Source organism: Equus quagga, chromosome 17 (assembly GCF_021613505.1).
Source record: "Equus quagga isolate Etosha38 chromosome 17, UCLA_HA_Equagga_1.0, whole genome shotgun sequence".
NCBI lineage: Eukaryota > Metazoa > Chordata > Mammalia > Perissodactyla > Equidae > Equus > Equus quagga.
In genome coordinates this window covers 1903042-1921090 of record NC_060283.1, presented here as the reverse complement: position 1 = coordinate 1921090, position 18049 = coordinate 1903042, and the positions used below count along the sequence as shown (strand labels likewise).

Below are 18049 nucleotides of genomic sequence, written 5' to 3'. Positions count from 1 at the left end.
CGGTCCTGCCCCGGTAAGGCCTGCCGCCCTGGCAGCGGTCCCCACGGTTCAAACCGGCCCAGACCAGACCCAGATGGGTGGTCTCACCACCTGTCCCGTCCAGGCCCATGCTGGCCCCAGTGACCCACTTAGACAGCACAGCCCACGTGCGTTTGAGTTGCAGCCCGGCCCCATCCTCACATTTACCTCGTTTTGTTTAATTACAGGTTCGAGTTGTGACAAAGTCTTCTTGGAGGCCGACATGGGTATGAGTGAAGGCCCCAGCCCTGCTCGTGCCCTCAAGACAGCTCCACTCCAAATTACTCATCTGTGCCACCGAGGCATCAAAACTCGAATTACCTTTTCAAAATTTTGTTGTCACAGGACGCTTCAAATGGCATTTCATAAAACCGTGCTTCAATAATGATGTTCGGGTTAGACCCTGCATCCCAAATTCCTTCAAGGATCACGGCCTCGGGCAGGACTCACCAGCGGTCCAGCCTCTGCTTGCACACTCCTGAGACAGGGAGCTCACCCCCTACCCAGGCACCCTCTTCTACTCACCCACGTCTTCCCACCTCCTCCCAGGGTGTCCGCTGCGGCCACACCGAGAACAGGGCCGCACCCTTCTGGGAGACCCCTCAGACATATGTCTTGGGCCAGGGCTGGGGGCAGCAGGCGTGGCAGGAGCTGGCCTTGATGTCCCCTCCCCTTCCTGCCTGCCCTTCTTCCGGAACCCCCAGCGGCTCAGTTCTCTGGGTGTGTTGACAGACAGACAGGCGGACCCAGCTCCCTCCTGGGCGTGCAGTGCGGTCTGAGGCCCCCACCCAGCTGGAAACCACAGTGGGAGGGAAGAGGAGGGGCGGGGAGAGATGGGGAGAGGAGAGGAGAAGAGAGAGGAGGGGAGAGGAGAAGAGGAGAGCGCCATGAGGCCGCGGAGTCGAGTCAGGGTGGCCAAATGCCAGATGCTGGTCACCAGCTTCTTTGTCTTGGTAACAGGCAGGTGGGGCAGGAGGCGGGTGTGGGGTGGGCTATGTGACTGGACCTCCACCACTGTGGTTTCCCCTCCACACACACACACACACACACACACGCACACGCACACACGCACACACATACCAGCGCTGTCCCCATGCTGCCCCCATGAACATGGGCCTGGGGTCCCCGGTAGTGGACTCCTGGAGGGCTGTCCCTGTGGGACGTGTCCATCCTCCCTCCACACAGCGCAGGGCCAGGAGGAGTCTGGTGAACTGGGGTCGGAGGCGGTGATGCCCAGGGGTGGGGGTGGCGTTGGCTTCCCCTCCTGGAGGTGCCCTTGCAAGAGCAGGGGAGGGGCCTGCTAGGGGCTGGGGTGGGCCCACTCTCTGCTCTGCAGACGGAAAGATCCGAGCTTCCAGGTCCTTGGAGAAGCTGGACAATGAGTGTGCGTGGTGGTGGGGGGCGGTGAGTGTGTGTGGCCTCCTGAGACCACCCCACAGAAACACTCGGAAGCCCCACAGCTGAACCTGTCTCATGTGAGACGAGGAAGCTGGAGGGAGGGTGGTCAGGGGGACCAGGAGCCCTAGACTTGGCTCTCTGGGGCCTCAGTCTGTGTCCAGCCCTGCCCCCCACTCTCTGGGTCTGCCCCACCCCCAGCTGCTGGGCCTCGCAGTGGCCTCCATGGCGGCTCTCACCTACTTCGGGGCCCACTTTGCTGTCCTTGGCCACGCATCCTCAGAGAGGACCTCCTACAAGGCCATGCACCGCTGGGGTGAGTGAGGTCCTGGGGGGCTGCTGTTGGGGAGGGAGCTTCAGGGGCAAAGGTGGCTGGGGAGGAGCCCAGGGGTGAGTTCTCCCTAGCGGAGCTGGGCTAAGGTAGGCCATGGGGGCAGGCCATGGGGGCAGGCCATGGGGACAGGCATGGAGGGAGCTGCAGAGGGGTCCCAGCTCCACCAGGCAGAGCCTGGGCTCTGGGGGATAGTGTGTGCTCTTGCTGGTCCCCCAACCCACCCCAGCAGCCTGGGGACAGCGTGGGCATGTCGGGGGGCGTTGGGGCCCAACCTGGCCTGTGTCCTGGAGCGGGTGCTCCCACAGAGAGGGGCCCAGCCAGGATGAGGCTTGAGCAGCTCATACCCTGGTTGGCTTGGCCTCAGGTGAGAGCACAGGAGGCCAAGGAAGGCAGATGTGGGGGAAAGTGAGGCCCGTAAGGTCGGGACCTGGGTCCCAGCCCCCAGGCCTCCCACCCCTTAGGCCTCACATTTTCACCCTGAACCCTGGGCCCCAGCCTCCCTACAGCAGGAAGCCTGGGGCCTGGGCTGGGACTGATAAGATACAGCCTCCTCACGGCCACCTGTCACCAGGGCATGGGGGGGATGTGGCTTCAAAGATAGCCCCAAGAGGAGGACGGGGTTGGGGCAAGAGGGGGGCAGGGGCTCCCAGGCTTCCTCTGCCCTCCACCTTCTGAATGTTGGAGGCGGAGAGGAGGGTGGGGTGGCACCTCCCTGCCTGATGGGGGAGACGTGGCCCATTCAGAGCTCCCAGAAGTCCCGCAGCCCTGTGGTGACCCTCCAGTTGGATTTCAGACCCGGATCTGTGCATTTGGGACCCCTGTTCTGGGCCCCCCTAGCCCTCCTCTTCTCTCTTCCCACCCAGCCTTCTACGTGGGCATCAGCCTGGCCGGGCTCCTGACCCTGGGGGCCGTGCTGACTGCCACAGCCACTGTGCGGGAGGCCGGGGGCCTCATGGCGGTGGTAAGTTCTCTGTGCCCCAGCCCCCTCGGCCCCCCAGGCTAGATCAAGGGCTGGCAGGCTGTGAGACCACGGAACCTGCCTCCCTGCAATGTCCCGACAGAAACAGAGGCCCGAGGGATGTGGGCCAGCCAGGACCCCTCCACTCAGTCCAGCCAGGACCCCTCCACCTGGGCCAGCCAAGACCCCTCCACTCAGACCAGCCAGGACCCCTCCACTCGGGCCACCCAGGACCCCTCCGCACGGGCCAGCCAGGACCCCTCCACTCAGATCAGCCAGGACCCCTCCCCACAGGCCAGCCAGGACCCCTCCACTCAGATCAGCCAGGACCCCACCACTCGGGCCAGCCAGGACCCCTCCACTCAGACCAGCCAGGACGCCTCCCCACAGGCCAGCCAGGACCCCTCCACTGAGGCCAGCCAGGACCCCTCCACTCAGACCAGCCAGGACCCCTCCACCTGGGCCAGCCAGGACCCCTCCACTCAGACCAGCCAGGACCCCTCCCCACAGGCCAGCCAGGACCCCTCCACTCAGATCAGCCAGGACCCCTCCCCGCAGGCCAGCCAGGACCCCTCCACTCAGATCAGCCAGGACCCCTCCACCTGGGCCAGTCAGGACCCCTCCACTGAGGCCAGCCAGGACCCCTCCACTCGGGCCATTTAGGACATGTCCACCAAGCCCCACTTCACCCCATCAGAGCTGGCCCTCCCAGACCTGGGAGCCATTCACAAAGGCCCGGGGAGAGTCTGGTTCTGTCACACTGGAGGCCCCAGCAAGAGGGTTTGGGTGAATTCCATTTCCTGTTACCAAGAGACCCGGGGAGGCAAAGAAAGGCCCTCTGCTAGCCCGACCGGCGGCCTGGATGTCTGGCCTGTGTCGCGGCCCCAAGGTGGCCTGCAGCCTGGGTCCTCCTGAGCACCACAGCCACCTCCACAGCTCCCCTGGTAGGGGAGGTCTCCGCCACCTCACTGAGGTCCCACAGGCCCCACAGGGCCCACCTCACCCTGCTTCTTGTTGCCCCCATACCTGCTCCTCCCTGGGCCATCCTGCCACTCCACCTGCCCCTCTGACTCAAGCCCCTCCTCTCTGACCTGAATTGGGGCTCCACTTGCTGGAGCCCTGGTCTCTCACCTGCACCCCAGCCACCACACACCACATGCCTCCCTGCCCAGAGCCTTCTCAGGCTCCCCATGGTGTTCAGGACCCAGTCCAGGCTACCTCAGAGGTCCCTCCAGCCTCCTTCCCTCCCTTCCAGCCACGAGGACCCCACTTCCCTGCTTCCAGCCCTCTGTTCCTGCAGACCCCACCCCTGCCCTGTGAGTGTATCATGGGGTCAGAGATTCCTGGGAGCCCGTGCTGGGGCTGTGCTTCCCGCGTGGCCCAGAGGCCGACCACCCTGGGCATTATGAGGACGCAGCCTCTGTCAGCAAAAGTTTGTTGAATGACTCCCAGTTTATAAACATCTCCAAGGGCAAGGACAGGGTCACCTCCTGGAGCTGCAGCCCTGGGCCCTACGCAGCTCTAGCCCTAAGCACACTCCACAGGCACATGTGCAGGGCAGTGTGGGCCTCGCTGGGCACCACGGATCTGTCCTAAGGCGTGAGGTCTACAGGGGTGCATGGCTGGAGGACAAGGTGCCGGCAGGGCCAGGCCTGGGGTCCGGGCGAGGGTGGCCTCGAGAGGTCAGCACGGGGCTTGGGGTCAGCCGCCAGGGGGCGCCATGGAGCTGGGCTTAAAGCGGCAAAGGCAGGAGGCAGGAAGATGCTCCAGGCTGGGTCTCGCTAGGCCTGGCCTTTTCTTCTGGGCCCAGCCGGTCGCCAGGGCCTTCTCCAGCTCTGATCTGTGGGCAGGGGCACAGGGAGCACCAGGGGTCTGGATTCCACGTCCCTAGCAACTCGAGGGCCAGGATGACTGTCAGGCAGGACGGGCTGTGAGAAGGGCCTGGGAGCCACCGGGGTTGGAGGTCTGCTGACCCCAACCCCGCCCTTGGCCCCCAGCCTGGATGGCGCACCCAGTGTGGCCCCTGAGGGGTGCTGGGAGACCTACTCTGGAGACGCTGCTCCGTTGTGCTGTGTGTGCATGCATGTGTGTGTGCGTGTTGCATCTGGCATATCTGTGTGTCTGTCTGTGTGTGTGTGACCACAGGTGAAGGAGCTAGGGGTTGGGAGACGTTTCCCAACGTGATAGGAGCCTGGTGCTCCCCCACTTCCTGTCCCCACCCCCTCCAGCTGCTCCCCAGACTGGCCTCTCGCGCAGGAAACGGCCCAACTGAGAGAACAAAGCTGGCTGCAGCGGCTGAAGGAAGCCATTTCAATTTATTTACATATTTTTGTTTAGAATGAGGAGAAAGAAACCCAGCAGCCTCAGCACTTTGGAGGCCTTGGGGGCCGGTGGGCCCATCTGCTGCCCAAGGGGCGGGCAGGCCAGCCAGTGGGATGGGAAGCAGGGAGTCCATGCTCTCTCTCCTGAGGCATGAAACGGTTTCTGGAAAATGCTGGTCCCCTGAGCTGGCTCAGGGCCTCCAGCCCTGGAGGCAGCGTTGAGCGATGACTTCCAGATGGGAAAGGCGGCCTGCAGCCAGCCAGGGAGGAGGAGGAGCGGGAGGAGGGGGAGGGAGAGGGAGGAGGAGGGAGAGGGAGGAGGAGGAGGAGGCATCTCTAAGGTCATCCTGAGACAGGCCTTGTGGACTCTGGGGCAGGCAGGAGGGAACACGAGGAGAAGGCTGGAGGGCAGCCCAGCTGCGCCTGCCGCTGTGCCTGCATCTGAGTTTGGGGGCTGGTGGGGGCAGCCTGCACTTTCCTGGAGCCTGGTGGACCAACCCCGGTGTGGACCATTTCTTCGTCCCTGCCTAGCCGGGCCAGTGTCTGTGTGTCTGTCTGCGTCTGTAGGCTTCTCTCCATTCCGTTGGTCATCAACTCTCCTGGGTTGGGAGAGCCCAGCCACAGCCTGGCCCAGGCTGCCAGCAGTCCAGGGCGGGTGATGTGTGGGCCGAGCCAGCCACACCCAGCCTGGGGCAGCAGTGGGGAGGGGGTAGTGCAGACAGCTACGTCAGGCCTCCGGACTCCTGGGTTGTGTGGACAGCATCCAGATTGCCAGTCTGGAGCTCCGGGAGGAGCCTCAGCCGGAGACTCAGATCCCAGAGTCACTGGCACAAAGGTGGCAGGTGGAACTTTGGGCGGAGGTGATGTCCCCAGGGTTCTTAGTCTCGGGTGACCCTCTGAAAGTGCCCTCGAAAGAGCACTGGGGCATGTGTGCCTTTTCCAGGGGAGAGGTCCATAACGTTCATCAGCTTCTGCTGGGGGGAACCTCAACGATTCAGAACCCCTGATGGAAGGGAAGGAGGCCACAGCAGGGTGCCGGGGATGGGAAGGCATTCCTTCCAGAGGACTCTGGTCTCCTCCAATCCTGGGGTCCAGGAGGCGGCAAGAGTGAGGGGCAGGGATTGGAGGGGCCCTGGGACCGAGCCAGGTGTGAGGAGAGGGACGGGGAGCTTCCCTGTGGGAGTCACACCATCTTGGGGTGTCCCACTGGCCCACAACCAGAGGTCCCTGCTGGACCCTGCCCAAGGCCTTCCCCAATGCGGGCGCAGCCGGCTGCCCCGGAGCCATTCCTCCTGCCCGGACCGCCTGAAAGGGGGAGCATCTTCTCCCAGGTCTGAATCTCAGGCTCAGGGAAGGCTCTGCCAGGACTTCTGAGGTCAGTGCCCCTCCCAGAAGGGCCTCCCTGAGGCAGGGAGTGTGGCACTGCTCTTGACAGGCCCTCAGGAGCCGAAACAAGCAGCAGGGGAAGAATTCCAGAAAAGAGCCAGAAGAAGGGATGGGATCCAGTACACCCAACGCCCAAGGTCTCCCCGCTGCCCAAGGTCTTCATCTTGGGCAGTGGGGAGCTGGGCTCATGCAGGACCCCCAGCGATACCCCCAGCCCAGAGGGAGCCCGCCAGGCCATGCACGGCCGCATGGAGAGTGACCCGTCTCTCCTCTGCCCAGGGCTTCCTGTGCTTTGCTCTGGTGTTCTGTGCCCTGGTGCAGGTGGCCTTCTGGAGCTTCCGCAAGCCAACCCAGGTGAGTGCCTGGCCTGCCCCTATCACTCAGCGGGGGATTGGTTCCATGCCCACATCGCTCAGCTGAGGGTCGGCTCCATGCTCCCACCCGCCTGACTAAGGGAGAGACCTGGCGGGTGCAGGGACCACTGTGGGGACATCCTCTGCCTGGGGGTGGGTTGGGGTGGGATGGGGGCACAGGGACCACCTGGCTGGTCATCTCCTGGGCTGGGGCAGCACTCCCCAGGGAAGGAGGGAGGCAGGTACAGGCCTTGGACCCGTTCTCCCTAAGGCCCCTCAGCCCCACCCCCTCCTGGGCCCTAAAGTGATGCCCAGGGAGTTGGGGGAGGGAGGGGAGCAGGGGGAGGAAGGGCCCCCCACTAGCCTGAGGGATTGATTAGTGGGGGGCTGTGTTCCCAAAGATGCGCTAAGGGGTCTGCACTCCTGGTGGGGGCCCAGTGGGGGCCTGGAGGACAGAGTGGACAGGGTGTCCAGGCCTCGTCCACAGGATGACAGCAGTCCTTCAGCCCTGGACACCGACCTGCCTGCAGGTGGGGCTGCCCCGGTGACCCGGAGGGGAGAGTGGTCCAGGATACCTGCTGGTTCCATTTTCAACGTGGGCTCTTCCCCAGGGACTCCATGTTGGTGCGACTGGGGTGATGATGGCCACGGTAACGGTGGGGCGGGTCCCCATAGGAGGCGGCTCGTTTGTTCCTTCCTCCATCTGTCCATCCATCCATCCACCCTTCGGCTAAGGTTCTGTGGTGCCTGCTGCGTCAGCAGGCCATCCCAGGAGCCCAGGGCTGGGAGACAGCTCCTGTCCTGTTTCTAAGGGAAGGAAGGAGGCCCCAGCTCTGGAAGAAGGGGTCTCATGGGGCCATAGCCCCCAGAGAGCACACACGAGCAGGATTGAAGCATGCCGGCCGTGGGTCTATGGAAGGCGCTGGCCCCGGGGAGCAGAGCAGGACCACATCCTGGGGGGGAGGCTGGCCGTGCAGAGATTCTGTCTGCACTCGGGAACAGAGCTGAGAGCCTGTCTGGGAAATGGGCTTGGCAAGTGTGTGTGCAGGGCCGACCCCTCCCAGACGAGGGCCAGGGGCAAGGCCAGGCCACTCCATCCCAGCAGAGGAGACGGATGCCCAAAAGGCTGGGAGAGAGGGCCATCGGGTCCTGAGGGGCTCAGGTGTGGGGGCCAGCCCCCAGCCCCAGGCCTATCTGGACCCTTAGTTCAGAGTGGGGCAGTCCAGGTTGGGGCTGGGGGTTGGCGGGGTCCAGGAGGGGACGCTGGTGGCTATAGTAACCAGTACTGGGCCAGGCCACAGAGCAGGGCTGACCGATGCCAACACCCTGTCTCAGCCCGTGTGCCCAGAGCCCCCCACCATGGGATTAGGCTTCTCTCCTCACTGAGCTGAGAGCTACAGGGCCCCAGCTGTTGGGGCGGCCGTGAAGGCACCGCGGGATGCAGGTTACCCTTCCCAAAGGGGCCTCTTGCCCCACAGGGGAGCATGTCTGCTTCCAGTGCTTGTCCCAGGCCTCAGGCCCACTCCTGGCCACGCTGCCCGGCCAGGCAGCCCAGCTGCTCCCCGGCCGAGAGGTCACAGCTGCAAGAGCGGGCAAGGGGCAAGCTTCCCCGTGGTCCCCAGCAATGACAAGACCCTGGCGGCAGCTCCAGGCGAGACCCCCAAGGCAGCCAGCAGGTGGGGCTGCAGAGAGGGAAAGGAGAGCCCGCTCCACAGGCTCTGTTTGCCCCGACTTTCTGAGACCATGAGCAATTCTTTGCCTCTCCCTTGGCCTCAGTTTCCCCGTGTGCTCTGTAAGAACCAGCCCAGGGAAACCCAAGCTGGTCTGGCTGGAGTGTGCTGGTTTCTGGGCAAAACCTCATGCCAGCAGCAAGTGACAGGTGCTGATTTCTTGCCTGTGTATCAGGAGACCCAGCAGCCCCAGCCTCCATGTGGCCCGGGCCCCCAAGATGGTCACGTAAGGCGCAGAGAACAGCTGGGGCAGAAGGCGAGGCCTGGGTCCCCTGGGCTGAGCTTGTGCTGTATGCTTTTAGGTGTATAATCACCCTCTCTGGTCCTTGCCTTCCTTACCTTTGGTCTGCGAATGGAGGGTAGGCTCAAGGGGGCCGGGAGAGCAGGAGGCAAAGCGGGGGCCCAAGGGGTCTGGCTCTCCACCCAGGGCTCTGTGTCCCGAGTCAGTGCCTCTTTTTCCTTCCCTGCCCAAGGGTCACCCCAAGCCACTCACCACCAACCCAGCATCATTTGGGGTCACCCACCTGTGACCAGATCAGAAAAAGGACGTTTCCTCTGGCTCTTGGAGGAGGTCGGAGCCCCTGAAAGGCAGCCTCCATTCCGTGGGGGTAGCTCACAGTTTGGCCCCGGGAGAGCCAGGCTAGGCTGGGGTTCTGGCCTCACACTCCCCATCCACTGGCCCATTCGAGGCCTGGGTCACAGCGTGGGTGGTCCTGTTCAAGACAGCTGCCAGGGTGTGCTGGCTCCCCATCCAGCTCTCCTGAGAGTGGCTGCAGCCCATCCTCTCTTCTCTGACACTGTGTTTACAGCTCTGAGCCCAGGATCTGAGGTTCTGGAGGGGAGGGCCGTGCAGGGGCCACAGGCCACAATCCAGCTGGGGCTCCTGCGCTGGGAAGGGGTGGGGGCGAAAAGCCGGATGGCTCCCAGCTGGGCCTCTGCTCTGTCCCAGCCTCACCACGCCCCTGACAAAAATCATCCTGGTCTGGTCCACACTCCAACTGGCCGCCAGGGATCAGTTCTCTGGGCCTTGCCTGACCCCAGGTCGGGGCTGGGGCTTCCTCCCAGGCCCTCAGTCTGGTGGGCCCCATCCACCCTCCGCTGTGGTCCATGTGCATGTCCAGGCCCACATGGGCACAGGGGTGGCCTGGGTGAAGGAGCTCTGGCTTCAAGGGGGGGTCAGCCTCTCGGCCCAGCATGCTTGGGTGGTCAGCTAACTTTCCTGGGCCTGTTTCCTCATCTGTAAAAGGAGGCAGAGACCCTGCCGAGGGGGCTGCTCATGGCAGGAAGGAACCAGTGCGTGGGAAGGGCCTTGTGGGATCCACCTGCGTCTGAGCCCAAGTCACATGTGACCCGTGTGGCGCCGTCCTGGGCTTGCACCAGGCCATGTTTGGGGCTGGCACTGGGGCACCGAGCAGCAGGGGCAGGAGCCTCAGCCTCTGGGCCGACCCGGGCCAAACAGGGCTCAGTCCCAGTGTCTTTGTCCCACAAGGCCCTGACGTGGCCCAGCAAGCAGAGGAGGCCAAAGGGCCAAGCTGCTAGCTCTAGGGGGTCTGGAGCCTGGACCCCAGCCAGTCCTGTTCACTCCATTTCCCCTCCTGTGCTTCCCCCAAGGGACCCCCTAAGATATCCTGAAACACAAGGTCAAGACAGCATTTTAGGGCATCCCTGTGGACGGGAACCTGAGGATGGAGGAGCTCAGGGACCAGCCACGTCTTCTGTGGCCCAGAGACCGGGCCACAGACCCTGGTGGGGTGAGGGGGGACCCCCCACTGCTCCCACCACTCACGGGGTTTTCCAGAAGCCACTCCTCCAGGACGCTGGCTCCCTTGGGGCCCTGGCAGGCGCCCCGAAGCTGGCGAAGGCCCGCGCTGTGGGGACGGGTGGCTGTGCGATGAATACAGAGCGCGAGGGCTATTAATTACGCCCAACACAGCCTGAGAAGGACTCCGCCGTGGCTCCCCTGTCCCCAGAAGGACCTGCACGGGGAAATGAATTGCTTGGCTCCACTTAATAATTCATGTGCGGATTAAGTACAGCAGTGCGAGAAGTATCAAAAGGTCCCTTGTCCTCACAGCTCCCAGTGGTCAGGGCCCCCCCCCGCCTTGAGGCCACTCTCCTCCCTGATTGTCTGGCCACTGTGTGGGCTCAGGCCAGAGCTGGCCCTCGGGCCCATGGGGTTGGTCTACTGACCACCTGCAGCTCCCCACAGGCCACCTTGGGAGTGTCCCCACCCAGGCAGGTTTAGCAGACCATGGGAATGGGGGCTCAGCCCAGAGCGTCACCAAGCCCAGGCCGATGGGGGCAGCAGGGGGCCGGGGGTGGGGAGCTGGCGTGGTGGGGGCTCCCAGGGCACCTGGTTTGTGCCAGTATCTGAGATGTGCATTCAGCAAACCAGGAACCCCCACCCTGAGAGGGCACCCCTGGAGCTCTGGAAGATGAGGGCTAAAGACCAAGGCATCCTGGCAGGGAGCACCCCAATGTCTGGGGCCCGTGGCATCCAAGACCACATGGTCCACCCCCACTTTTCTTCTAGAGAAACACAGGCCTCTGGCTCCCCCAGCACCCACTGAACCCAGCAATGGGGGGCGGACGGTGGAGCACCAGCTAGACAGCCAGCCCTGCTGGGAGAGTGCGGCCTGGCCTCCACCGCCAGGCCCGGGGGTCTCAGCAGGGGCTGTGGCTTTGCTGGGGCTGCGTCTTCATCTGACGGAGGGGCTCGTGGAGAGCTGCTCTGCCATCAGCGGCTATTGCTTCTCCTGCCAATATTACAATAATGACAGCTTGCCAGGGAGGCAGCCAGGTCCTCCCCGGGCCCTAGTGGGGGAGGGCAGGAGTTGAAAGGGTGGGGGGATGGAACCAGGAGGGCTGGTCCGAGCTGGCCTCCTTGTCATGGCCATCTGCCCCACTGACCCCAGGCCCACTCCGCCAGGCCCCAGCCCTCACCAGGGCCTCCTCCCATAAAGACAGAGTGGCCTGGCAGTTCTCCGCCCCTATTTCACTTGAGGAAACTGAGGCAGAGAGAGGGCCAGGCCCTCCAGCAGAGGCGGCTAGCCTGGCGCCTGCCCCCAGCCCAGGACACAGCCCACTTCCCAGCGGGCAGGAGGCAACCGTCCGGCTGGGCTTGGGACGACTTGCAGAGCGATATCTCCGTGGGGAGGGTTAGTTGGTGCCAGGAGCGGGGTTGGGGTTGGAAGTCCATCTGGTCCCTACTGGGGCACAGAGGCTTTGGACCCGGCTGGTCTGGAGAGCCCCCACTGCCCGCCGGCCCCCTGCCCCCCGGTCCTCCAGGCTGTGGGGGCCACCAGACTTCCTCTCCCGAGGGCTGGCGTGAGTGGCCAGAGCAGACAGAGGCCCTCTGTTCACCCTCAGCCCCTTGGGGCCCCCCTGAGCACCCATCAGCATGTCCCACCTGTCAGCACGGTGTGGGAGCGGGAAGGGAGGGAGGGAGAACTCTGGGTTTCTGAGGGGGGAAAGGAAGCATCAGAGGGCAGGGGAGCTCAAAGAGGCCTCGCCTGCGCCCCTAGACCAGCAGTTCCGGTGCAGTCAGGGAAGCCTTCCTGGAAGAGGCGAGATTCCAGTTTGTCTTTGAAGGAATAACTTGGCAAGAGGAGGGCATTTCAGTTTCGGGGGGCAGCACGGACCAAGGCACAGAAAGGGGTGTCTAGGAGGGCAGAGGCGGTGAGGTCTGGGTGATGTGGGGGTGCAGAGGCAAGGCAGAACCCAGCTGGGCACCTGTCACTACCCTCCTTCTCCATTGTCTGCCCCCCACAGGTCCTTGTTCGCTCAGAGCTGGCCCCAGGTGCCCCCCGATTCCCTGGCCCAAGGCCCTGCCTGGGCATTCTGGGACACACTCGGCTGGTTCTGGGGAAAGACCTGGAGCATCTTTGGGGAGCTGAGCTCCTGGCATGAGGCCTCTCCCGGCCCTCGGCCAGGCCAGGCTGTTGGCTTTCCCTGCCCCTCTGTCCATTTCCAGATCAACAGGAGCAGGGCGGACACTTCCTTCGGCAGGGCCCCCACGCTCCTGAAGACCAGAGCGGGGGCAGGCGGCAGAGCTTGGGTCTCTGACTCATCCCACAGGACCCCCCCAGGAGCAGGAGTGTGGCATGAACAGCCATTCTTGGGGGGAGGTCCCCACAACTGAAGTCTGAGGAACCGCTGTCACCCACCCACCCAGGGGACCCGGGCTCTGCGCTCAGGGAGGGGGAGGAGGGGGCCGTTTGGATGTGGCCCAGCACACAGGGGCCAGGCCCTTCCTTCGGGGAGCTCTGTCGGGGGAGGGAGCTTCCCACAATGCTTTTGGTGCAGGTGGAGGATGCAGTGTTGGATACCTACGATCTGGTGTATGACCAGGCAGTAAAGAGCTCGTCCAGCATCTGGCGGCAGGAGCTGGCGGCCATCCAGGACACGGTGAGCGTGGTGGGGGAGGCCTCCCCTTGCTGAGCAGCTCTGAGCCGATCAGCCTCCCCAAGTGGACTGTGATCCAGAAAATGGGCACAGGGCAGCCCTCAGAGTCAGCCGGCCCGAGGCCAGGCACTGAACAGGGGGTCCCAGTACACTGATGCCCCGCCGGGGGGGGGCAGGCGAGGCACAAAGAGTTCCTGTGCTCTTCCCTCTTCCCTGGACAGGGCCGGCTATGGAATTTCAGGGCTCAGAGCAGAATGAAAGGACCCTTGTCCAAAAATGATTAAGAATTATGACATAGAGATGGGACAGCACTAAGCAGGGCCCGGTGACTGCAGGGTGTCAGCCCGTGAGGCTGGCCTGGCCCCAGCAGGTGAGCAGTCTGCAGGCAGGCAGGCAGGCAGGCAGCTTTGGCTAGGACCCCAGGGGTGAGGGTAGTCGACCCCCCTTTTACAGGAAAGCCCTCTTGGTGGGCAGGAAAGACCAGGCTGGCCAGTGCCTGATGTCCCTGCAAAGGCAGCCACATTACCCTGAGCCCCAGTCCTGGCCTCTCGGGGGACCCCAGCTCTGCTGGACCCTGCCTAGTCCTTTGGCCTCTTTGGGCCTCAGTTTCCCCATCTGTCCGACAGGGATCCCAGGGTTCTGAGAGCAAACCACCTCCTTCTCTTCCGTTCTTGCAGTTCCTGTGCTGTGGGAAGAGCTCTCCTTTCAGCCTCCTGGGGAGCTCGGAGGCTGACCTGTGTCGGGGAGCAGAGGCTGAGAGACAGGTGAGGAGAGGGGCAGCCACGACCAGGGCTCAACCCCAGACCTCGGACGTCTCCCACCCCTTGGTCTCCCCCAGACCCTGGGGACGTGCCCACTCAGGGCACAGGGAAGGCTGCCCTGTGATCAGAGGCCTCAGTGAGAGGGGCTGGGCTGGGCTGGGCTGGGCTGGTGAGCTTGACTCTGACCACAGGCCCAGGTCCTTCTCCAGGCTACACATGGCCCCATTCTCCACTCACTCCTTCACTCTTTCACACAGCCTCAGGGGGGCTCCCCGAGGCCAGGGGCCAGTGCCAGACACTGAGACTCCACCCTCGGAAGCCTCTAGAAGGACCAAGGGTGGGTGGGAGATAAACGGGGGTGAGCAATGCTAAGGGCCCACAGAGCAGCAGTGGTCAGCCCTTCCTTGGGGGCAGACAGGCCTCCCGAGGGCCCCGGAAGGAGCTGGAAGGGCATTCCACGGAGGGAGCATCGCCCTGAGCCCGAGTCTGGCCGCCATGGGCTTCATTGACAGACAGGGAGGCAGGCAAGCCCTTCTTTCCTGAGGCCTGGAGAGCCCACCCTCCCCTCCCTCCAGCTGAGCCCTCCCCCACCCACCTCCCCAGATCCCCTCCCCCGCTGTCAGGGAAACAAACCCACCCCTATCTCCCTATCTCAGGGAGAGAGGCTCCTGGCCGCCCTCCAAGAACAGACAGGAGGATGCAAATAGCCAGCTCAGCCGAGAGGGCTGGCGTGCTGGGGAGGGGCGAGGGCAGAGGAGGGCCCAGCATGCCCGGGAAGGGGGCTGAGCGTCTGGAAGGCCTGTTCATGCCTCCCAGGGAGAGGCCTCAGGTCCCCCGTCTGGTCTGCAAAGTAGGGCTGAGGGCCATCTCCGTGCACCCTGCAGGTGGCAGGGCCATGGGGACCCACTGCAAAGGCCTCCTCGGTGGGGACACCAGGGGCAGCACATGAGGGTGGATGCGGGCCCTGGGCCGCCTGTGGAGCCACCTGGGGGCGGGGCTGATGTCCTGGATGGTGGTCTGCCCTCAGGCTGCCTTCCAAGAGGAAGTGTGACCAAGTGGGGCCCAGGAGTAGGATCTAATTCGGGTTCGTTTTCCCACGGGGCACCCAGCCGGGCTACAGGGGTGCACCCAGGGCTCCTGGGGGCGTTTGGGGCTGTTTTCTAGCTGGGACAAGTGGGAGTGCCAGCTGCCCCCAGGAGTCAACAATCCCAACCTCCAGGGCAGCCGAAGTCGGTCCCCATCCCAGTGTGAGCTGGGGCTGGACTCCAGCCAGGACTAGAGGTCCAGCGGGGAGACCGGAGGGCCCAGACTCTGTCCGGTGAACCCATGGACAGATGGATGGACAGACACCACGCCAGCCTCCTCTCCCTCCCCATCCTGGCCTTCAGAACCACACCCCACAAGTCCCACTGTGCTTCCTTCCCTCAGCCTGCCCCAAAATGCCAACGTCCTTCCCCAAAACCGAATGCCACCAGCTGGGTGGTTCAGAGATGCACTGTCACCTCTGTTTTCCTGGAGAGGGAGCCTCTGGGGATGCGATGCCATGCCCTGGCAAGGCATGGAAGCCCAGGATGGAGCCAGGATGCTGGGACAGCCAGGGACCCTGGGTCCTTCCACTGCTGTTTCTCTGATGTCCTCGTTAACAAGCACCCTCCCCTCACTAAGGCGCTGTGCCCGGCCCTAGGCTGGGTGCTGGGGACCCAGAGTGACTGAGACCCAGCCTGCCCAGGGGAGCCAGATGCTTGAGCCAACGCAGGCAGCTCAGGGACTCCTGGAGGAAGGCACCCGCTGGCCCCCTGGGTAGCGCCCCCTCGGTCCCACAGAAGCCAGCTCTAGGCTGCTTGTTGTCACCTGCTTGCCATGCATTTCCCAGAGCTCTGGGGTGGCTGCCCCTGGGATGTGCTGCACCCCGACTTCCCATCGTCCTAGCACTTGGCCTGGGTGGGCGCCACAGCTCCAGCCTCAGCAGGGCCCCTCACACTGGGCAGGGGTGGGTGGTCAGGGCGGGCGCCAAGCTTGTTGCCCTCTGCCCAGGACTGCCTGCAGGGGATCAGGAGCTTCCTGAGGACTCATCGAAACATCACCTTCACCCTGACTGCCATTGGCCTCGCCTCCACGGTACCCACTCGCCCTCCCTCACTGCCCCTCCCCCACCTCCTTGCCCCTCCACCTGCCGTCCCCTACCCCCAATGGAAGGGCAGGGCTGGGCAGCCCCAGGCCAATCTCTGGTCTTGGGGAGCACCAGGGTTCCCCACGCACAGGGAGCCAGGGAGGAGCAGGCCGCTGCCTCCCTCCCGTCCCTAGACAGCAGGGAACCTTACTGTACCCTACGGGTAACTTGCTGGGAAGGCGGTGAGGCCCCCCCCAATCCTGCAGCTGCTGGTGCTCGTTCTGACGCCGCCTCCCTCCCAGGTGTACGGGATGCTGCTCAGCTCCTTCCTCTGGTTCACCATCCGCGCCGGCTGCAGCTTGGACCGCAAAGGCAGATACACCCTGAGCCCAGGGTAGGCCCCCGCCCGCCCCTCCACCACCTTGCCCAGGGGGTCCCACAGCCCTGCAGGCGGAGGTGAGCCGGCACTCAAGCTGGTTCCCTGGCCAGAGAGCCTCGGCTGCTTCCCACTCCCCAGATGTCTTTGCCTCCGCACAGCTGGGTGGGACCCCTGGACCAAGAGCCGAGGCTGACACTCCAGGGGAGGCGCTTTGGGGGTAGCTGGTCACTGAGGGAGGGGGGCAGCTGGACAGTTGTCAGAGCAGCATGCACTCTGTTCTACAGCCCGCACAGGGACCCCCTCTGCTTGCCCCCAACCCCTGCCGAGGCCTAGCCTCACAAGTGCCATCTCCACCAACACCAAGAGATGGATGCTCCCAGGGCCCCCAAACCACGGCCCCAGGCCAGGACCTCTGATCTTGGGGAATCCCAGGGCTTTTCATGCGCAGAGAGCAGGGAGGACTCAGACCCAGCAGCCAAGAAGCCCCTCCTGCAGCCTTGGTGCTTGCGGCCGTCCCTGCCTGCCATGCCCTCCGCTCGCCCCACCTGGTCACTCACCTTGGCTGTCCGGGCCCCCTCCCTGCCCAGGCGTCCTGCCTGGCCCCTCCACATTCTAGAACAGCCTCACTGTATCCTCTGCTCCTCAGAGCCCGTGGCTGCCAGCCCCAGGAGCCCAGCTTCTTCAGATGCTCCCAGTGGGGGCCTGCACCTCAACACTCGTCTAAAGCAGATGCTCTCAGTGGCCGTCTGGGTCCAAGGGGACACTCGGATGGCCCTTGGCTGCTCCAGGGCGACTGACACTCTGTTTCAACCGCCTTTCCTGTCACCCGTCCACCCACAGAGGCGAAAGCGCTCCGGCCTGGGCCCACACGATCCCGACAGGAGGCTGTGAGCTGATTCCTCCACCCCGTGGTGGGATGGGGAAGGATGGAGACCCAAGGAGCAGGCTCCGTTTAAGCAGACGGAGGGGTGGGGTCGCTCTCAGACACCGCAGGACAGGCTGGGTGGGAGTCAGGACAGAGAAGCCAGAGGGCAGGCTTGACCAGGCTCTCCGTTTAAGGCCAGAGCCAGGGTGGGCCAGGCTGGGCTCCCCGCTGCAGCCTCTGGAAGGATCCGCTTCCGGGCTTGGTCTGGCTGTTGGCGGAATTCAGTCCCTCATGTCCAGGTGAGTGGCGGCTTGTTGAGGCCTCCTCTCTCGTGTTGAGCATCTCTCTGTCTTCCCCTTTCCTCCTGGCTGAAGACAGCACCCAGGTTTCAAAGGTTCATGGGGCCGGATGAGGTCCGCCCCGGTGACTGCCCCATCTTAAGGGGGGAGCACTACCACATTCCCAGTGACACTGTGTCCACAGGTTCCAGGGACTAAGGCAGGATGTCAGGGGAGGGGCGCTTTAGAAATTCAGCCTGCCACGGCCACTCCCACTGGACATTGAAACCACCTCTTCCGTGAATTCTCTCTAACTGTCCCCAAGGGTTTGTGTCCTTTGCTCAGAATCCAAAGTCCTGGGTGGCCACATCAAATTGGCCCAGGGAGGCCGGGGCCCCAGCAGAACTGACAAAGGAGATGGGAATGTTGGGGTCCTTTTGGCTTCCACACATGGGGGTCGGGCCTGCCCCCACCCAGACCAATGGTGGGGGGTGGTCCTCCAAAACGAGAAGACCCACTCTGTGATGGGCAGCCAAAAAGTGACCGATAGCCACTACCGTCCCCTCCTGGGTTTCCAGTCACACACACACCTCTTCCCACACTCCCACTTCCAAAAACCAGAATGCTGCCACCGAATATCGAGCCAACAGCACTCCTGCGACTGAAATCCTGTCCCCAAGGGAAGACGCCCCAGCGTCCCATGGGTCCTGCGTTCGGGCACAGTCCAGGGTCTCTGGGGACGTGGATTCCTCCTTTG

At 63.9% G+C, this 18049-nt stretch overlaps 1 protein-coding gene across 3 annotated transcripts; it reads left to right on the top strand.

Annotated features, from left to right (window-relative positions):
- Window positions 1-896: 896 nt before the first annotated feature.
- Window positions 897-18042, top strand: TSPAN32 (tetraspanin 32). 3 transcript variants are annotated; one of them, XR_006885715.1, is made up of 10 exons: window positions 897-971; window positions 1615-1729; window positions 2611-2708; window positions 6692-6766; window positions 12801-12902; window positions 13577-13663; window positions 15695-15778; window positions 16073-16164; window positions 16796-17036; window positions 17209-18042. XR_006885715.1 is itself a non-coding variant. In XM_046642942.1 (9 exons), the coding sequence occupies exons 1-9, from the start codon at window positions 906-908 to the stop codon at window positions 16944-16946; spliced, it is 870 nt and encodes a 289-aa protein (XP_046498898.1). In that variant the 5' UTR covers window positions 897-905; the 3' UTR covers window positions 16947-18042. The 3 variants fall into 3 exon arrangements, 2 of the variants coding, with proteins under 2 accessions (XP_046498898.1, XP_046498900.1); XM_046642942.1 differs by having other exon boundaries at window positions 16796-18042; XM_046642944.1 differs by lacking the exons at window positions 897-971; window positions 1615-1729; window positions 2611-2708 and adding an exon at window positions 5117-5861 and having other exon boundaries at window positions 16796-18042.
- The last annotated feature ends 7 nt before the right edge of the window (window positions 18043-18049 follow it).

Coding starts and splice junctions, on each gene's coding strand:
- TSPAN32 (XM_046642942.1), top strand. CDS start 906: ATGAGGCCGCGGAGTCGAGTCAGGGTGGCCAAATGCCAGATGCTGGTC. Junction 12,903..13,576: donor TGGCGGCCATCCAGGACACG/GTGAGCGTGGTG, acceptor CCGTTCTTGCAG/TTCCTGTGCTGTGGGAAGAG. Junction 15,779..16,072: donor CCATTGGCCTCGCCTCCACG/GTACCCACTCGC, acceptor CCTCCCTCCCAG/GTGTACGGGATGCTGCTCAG.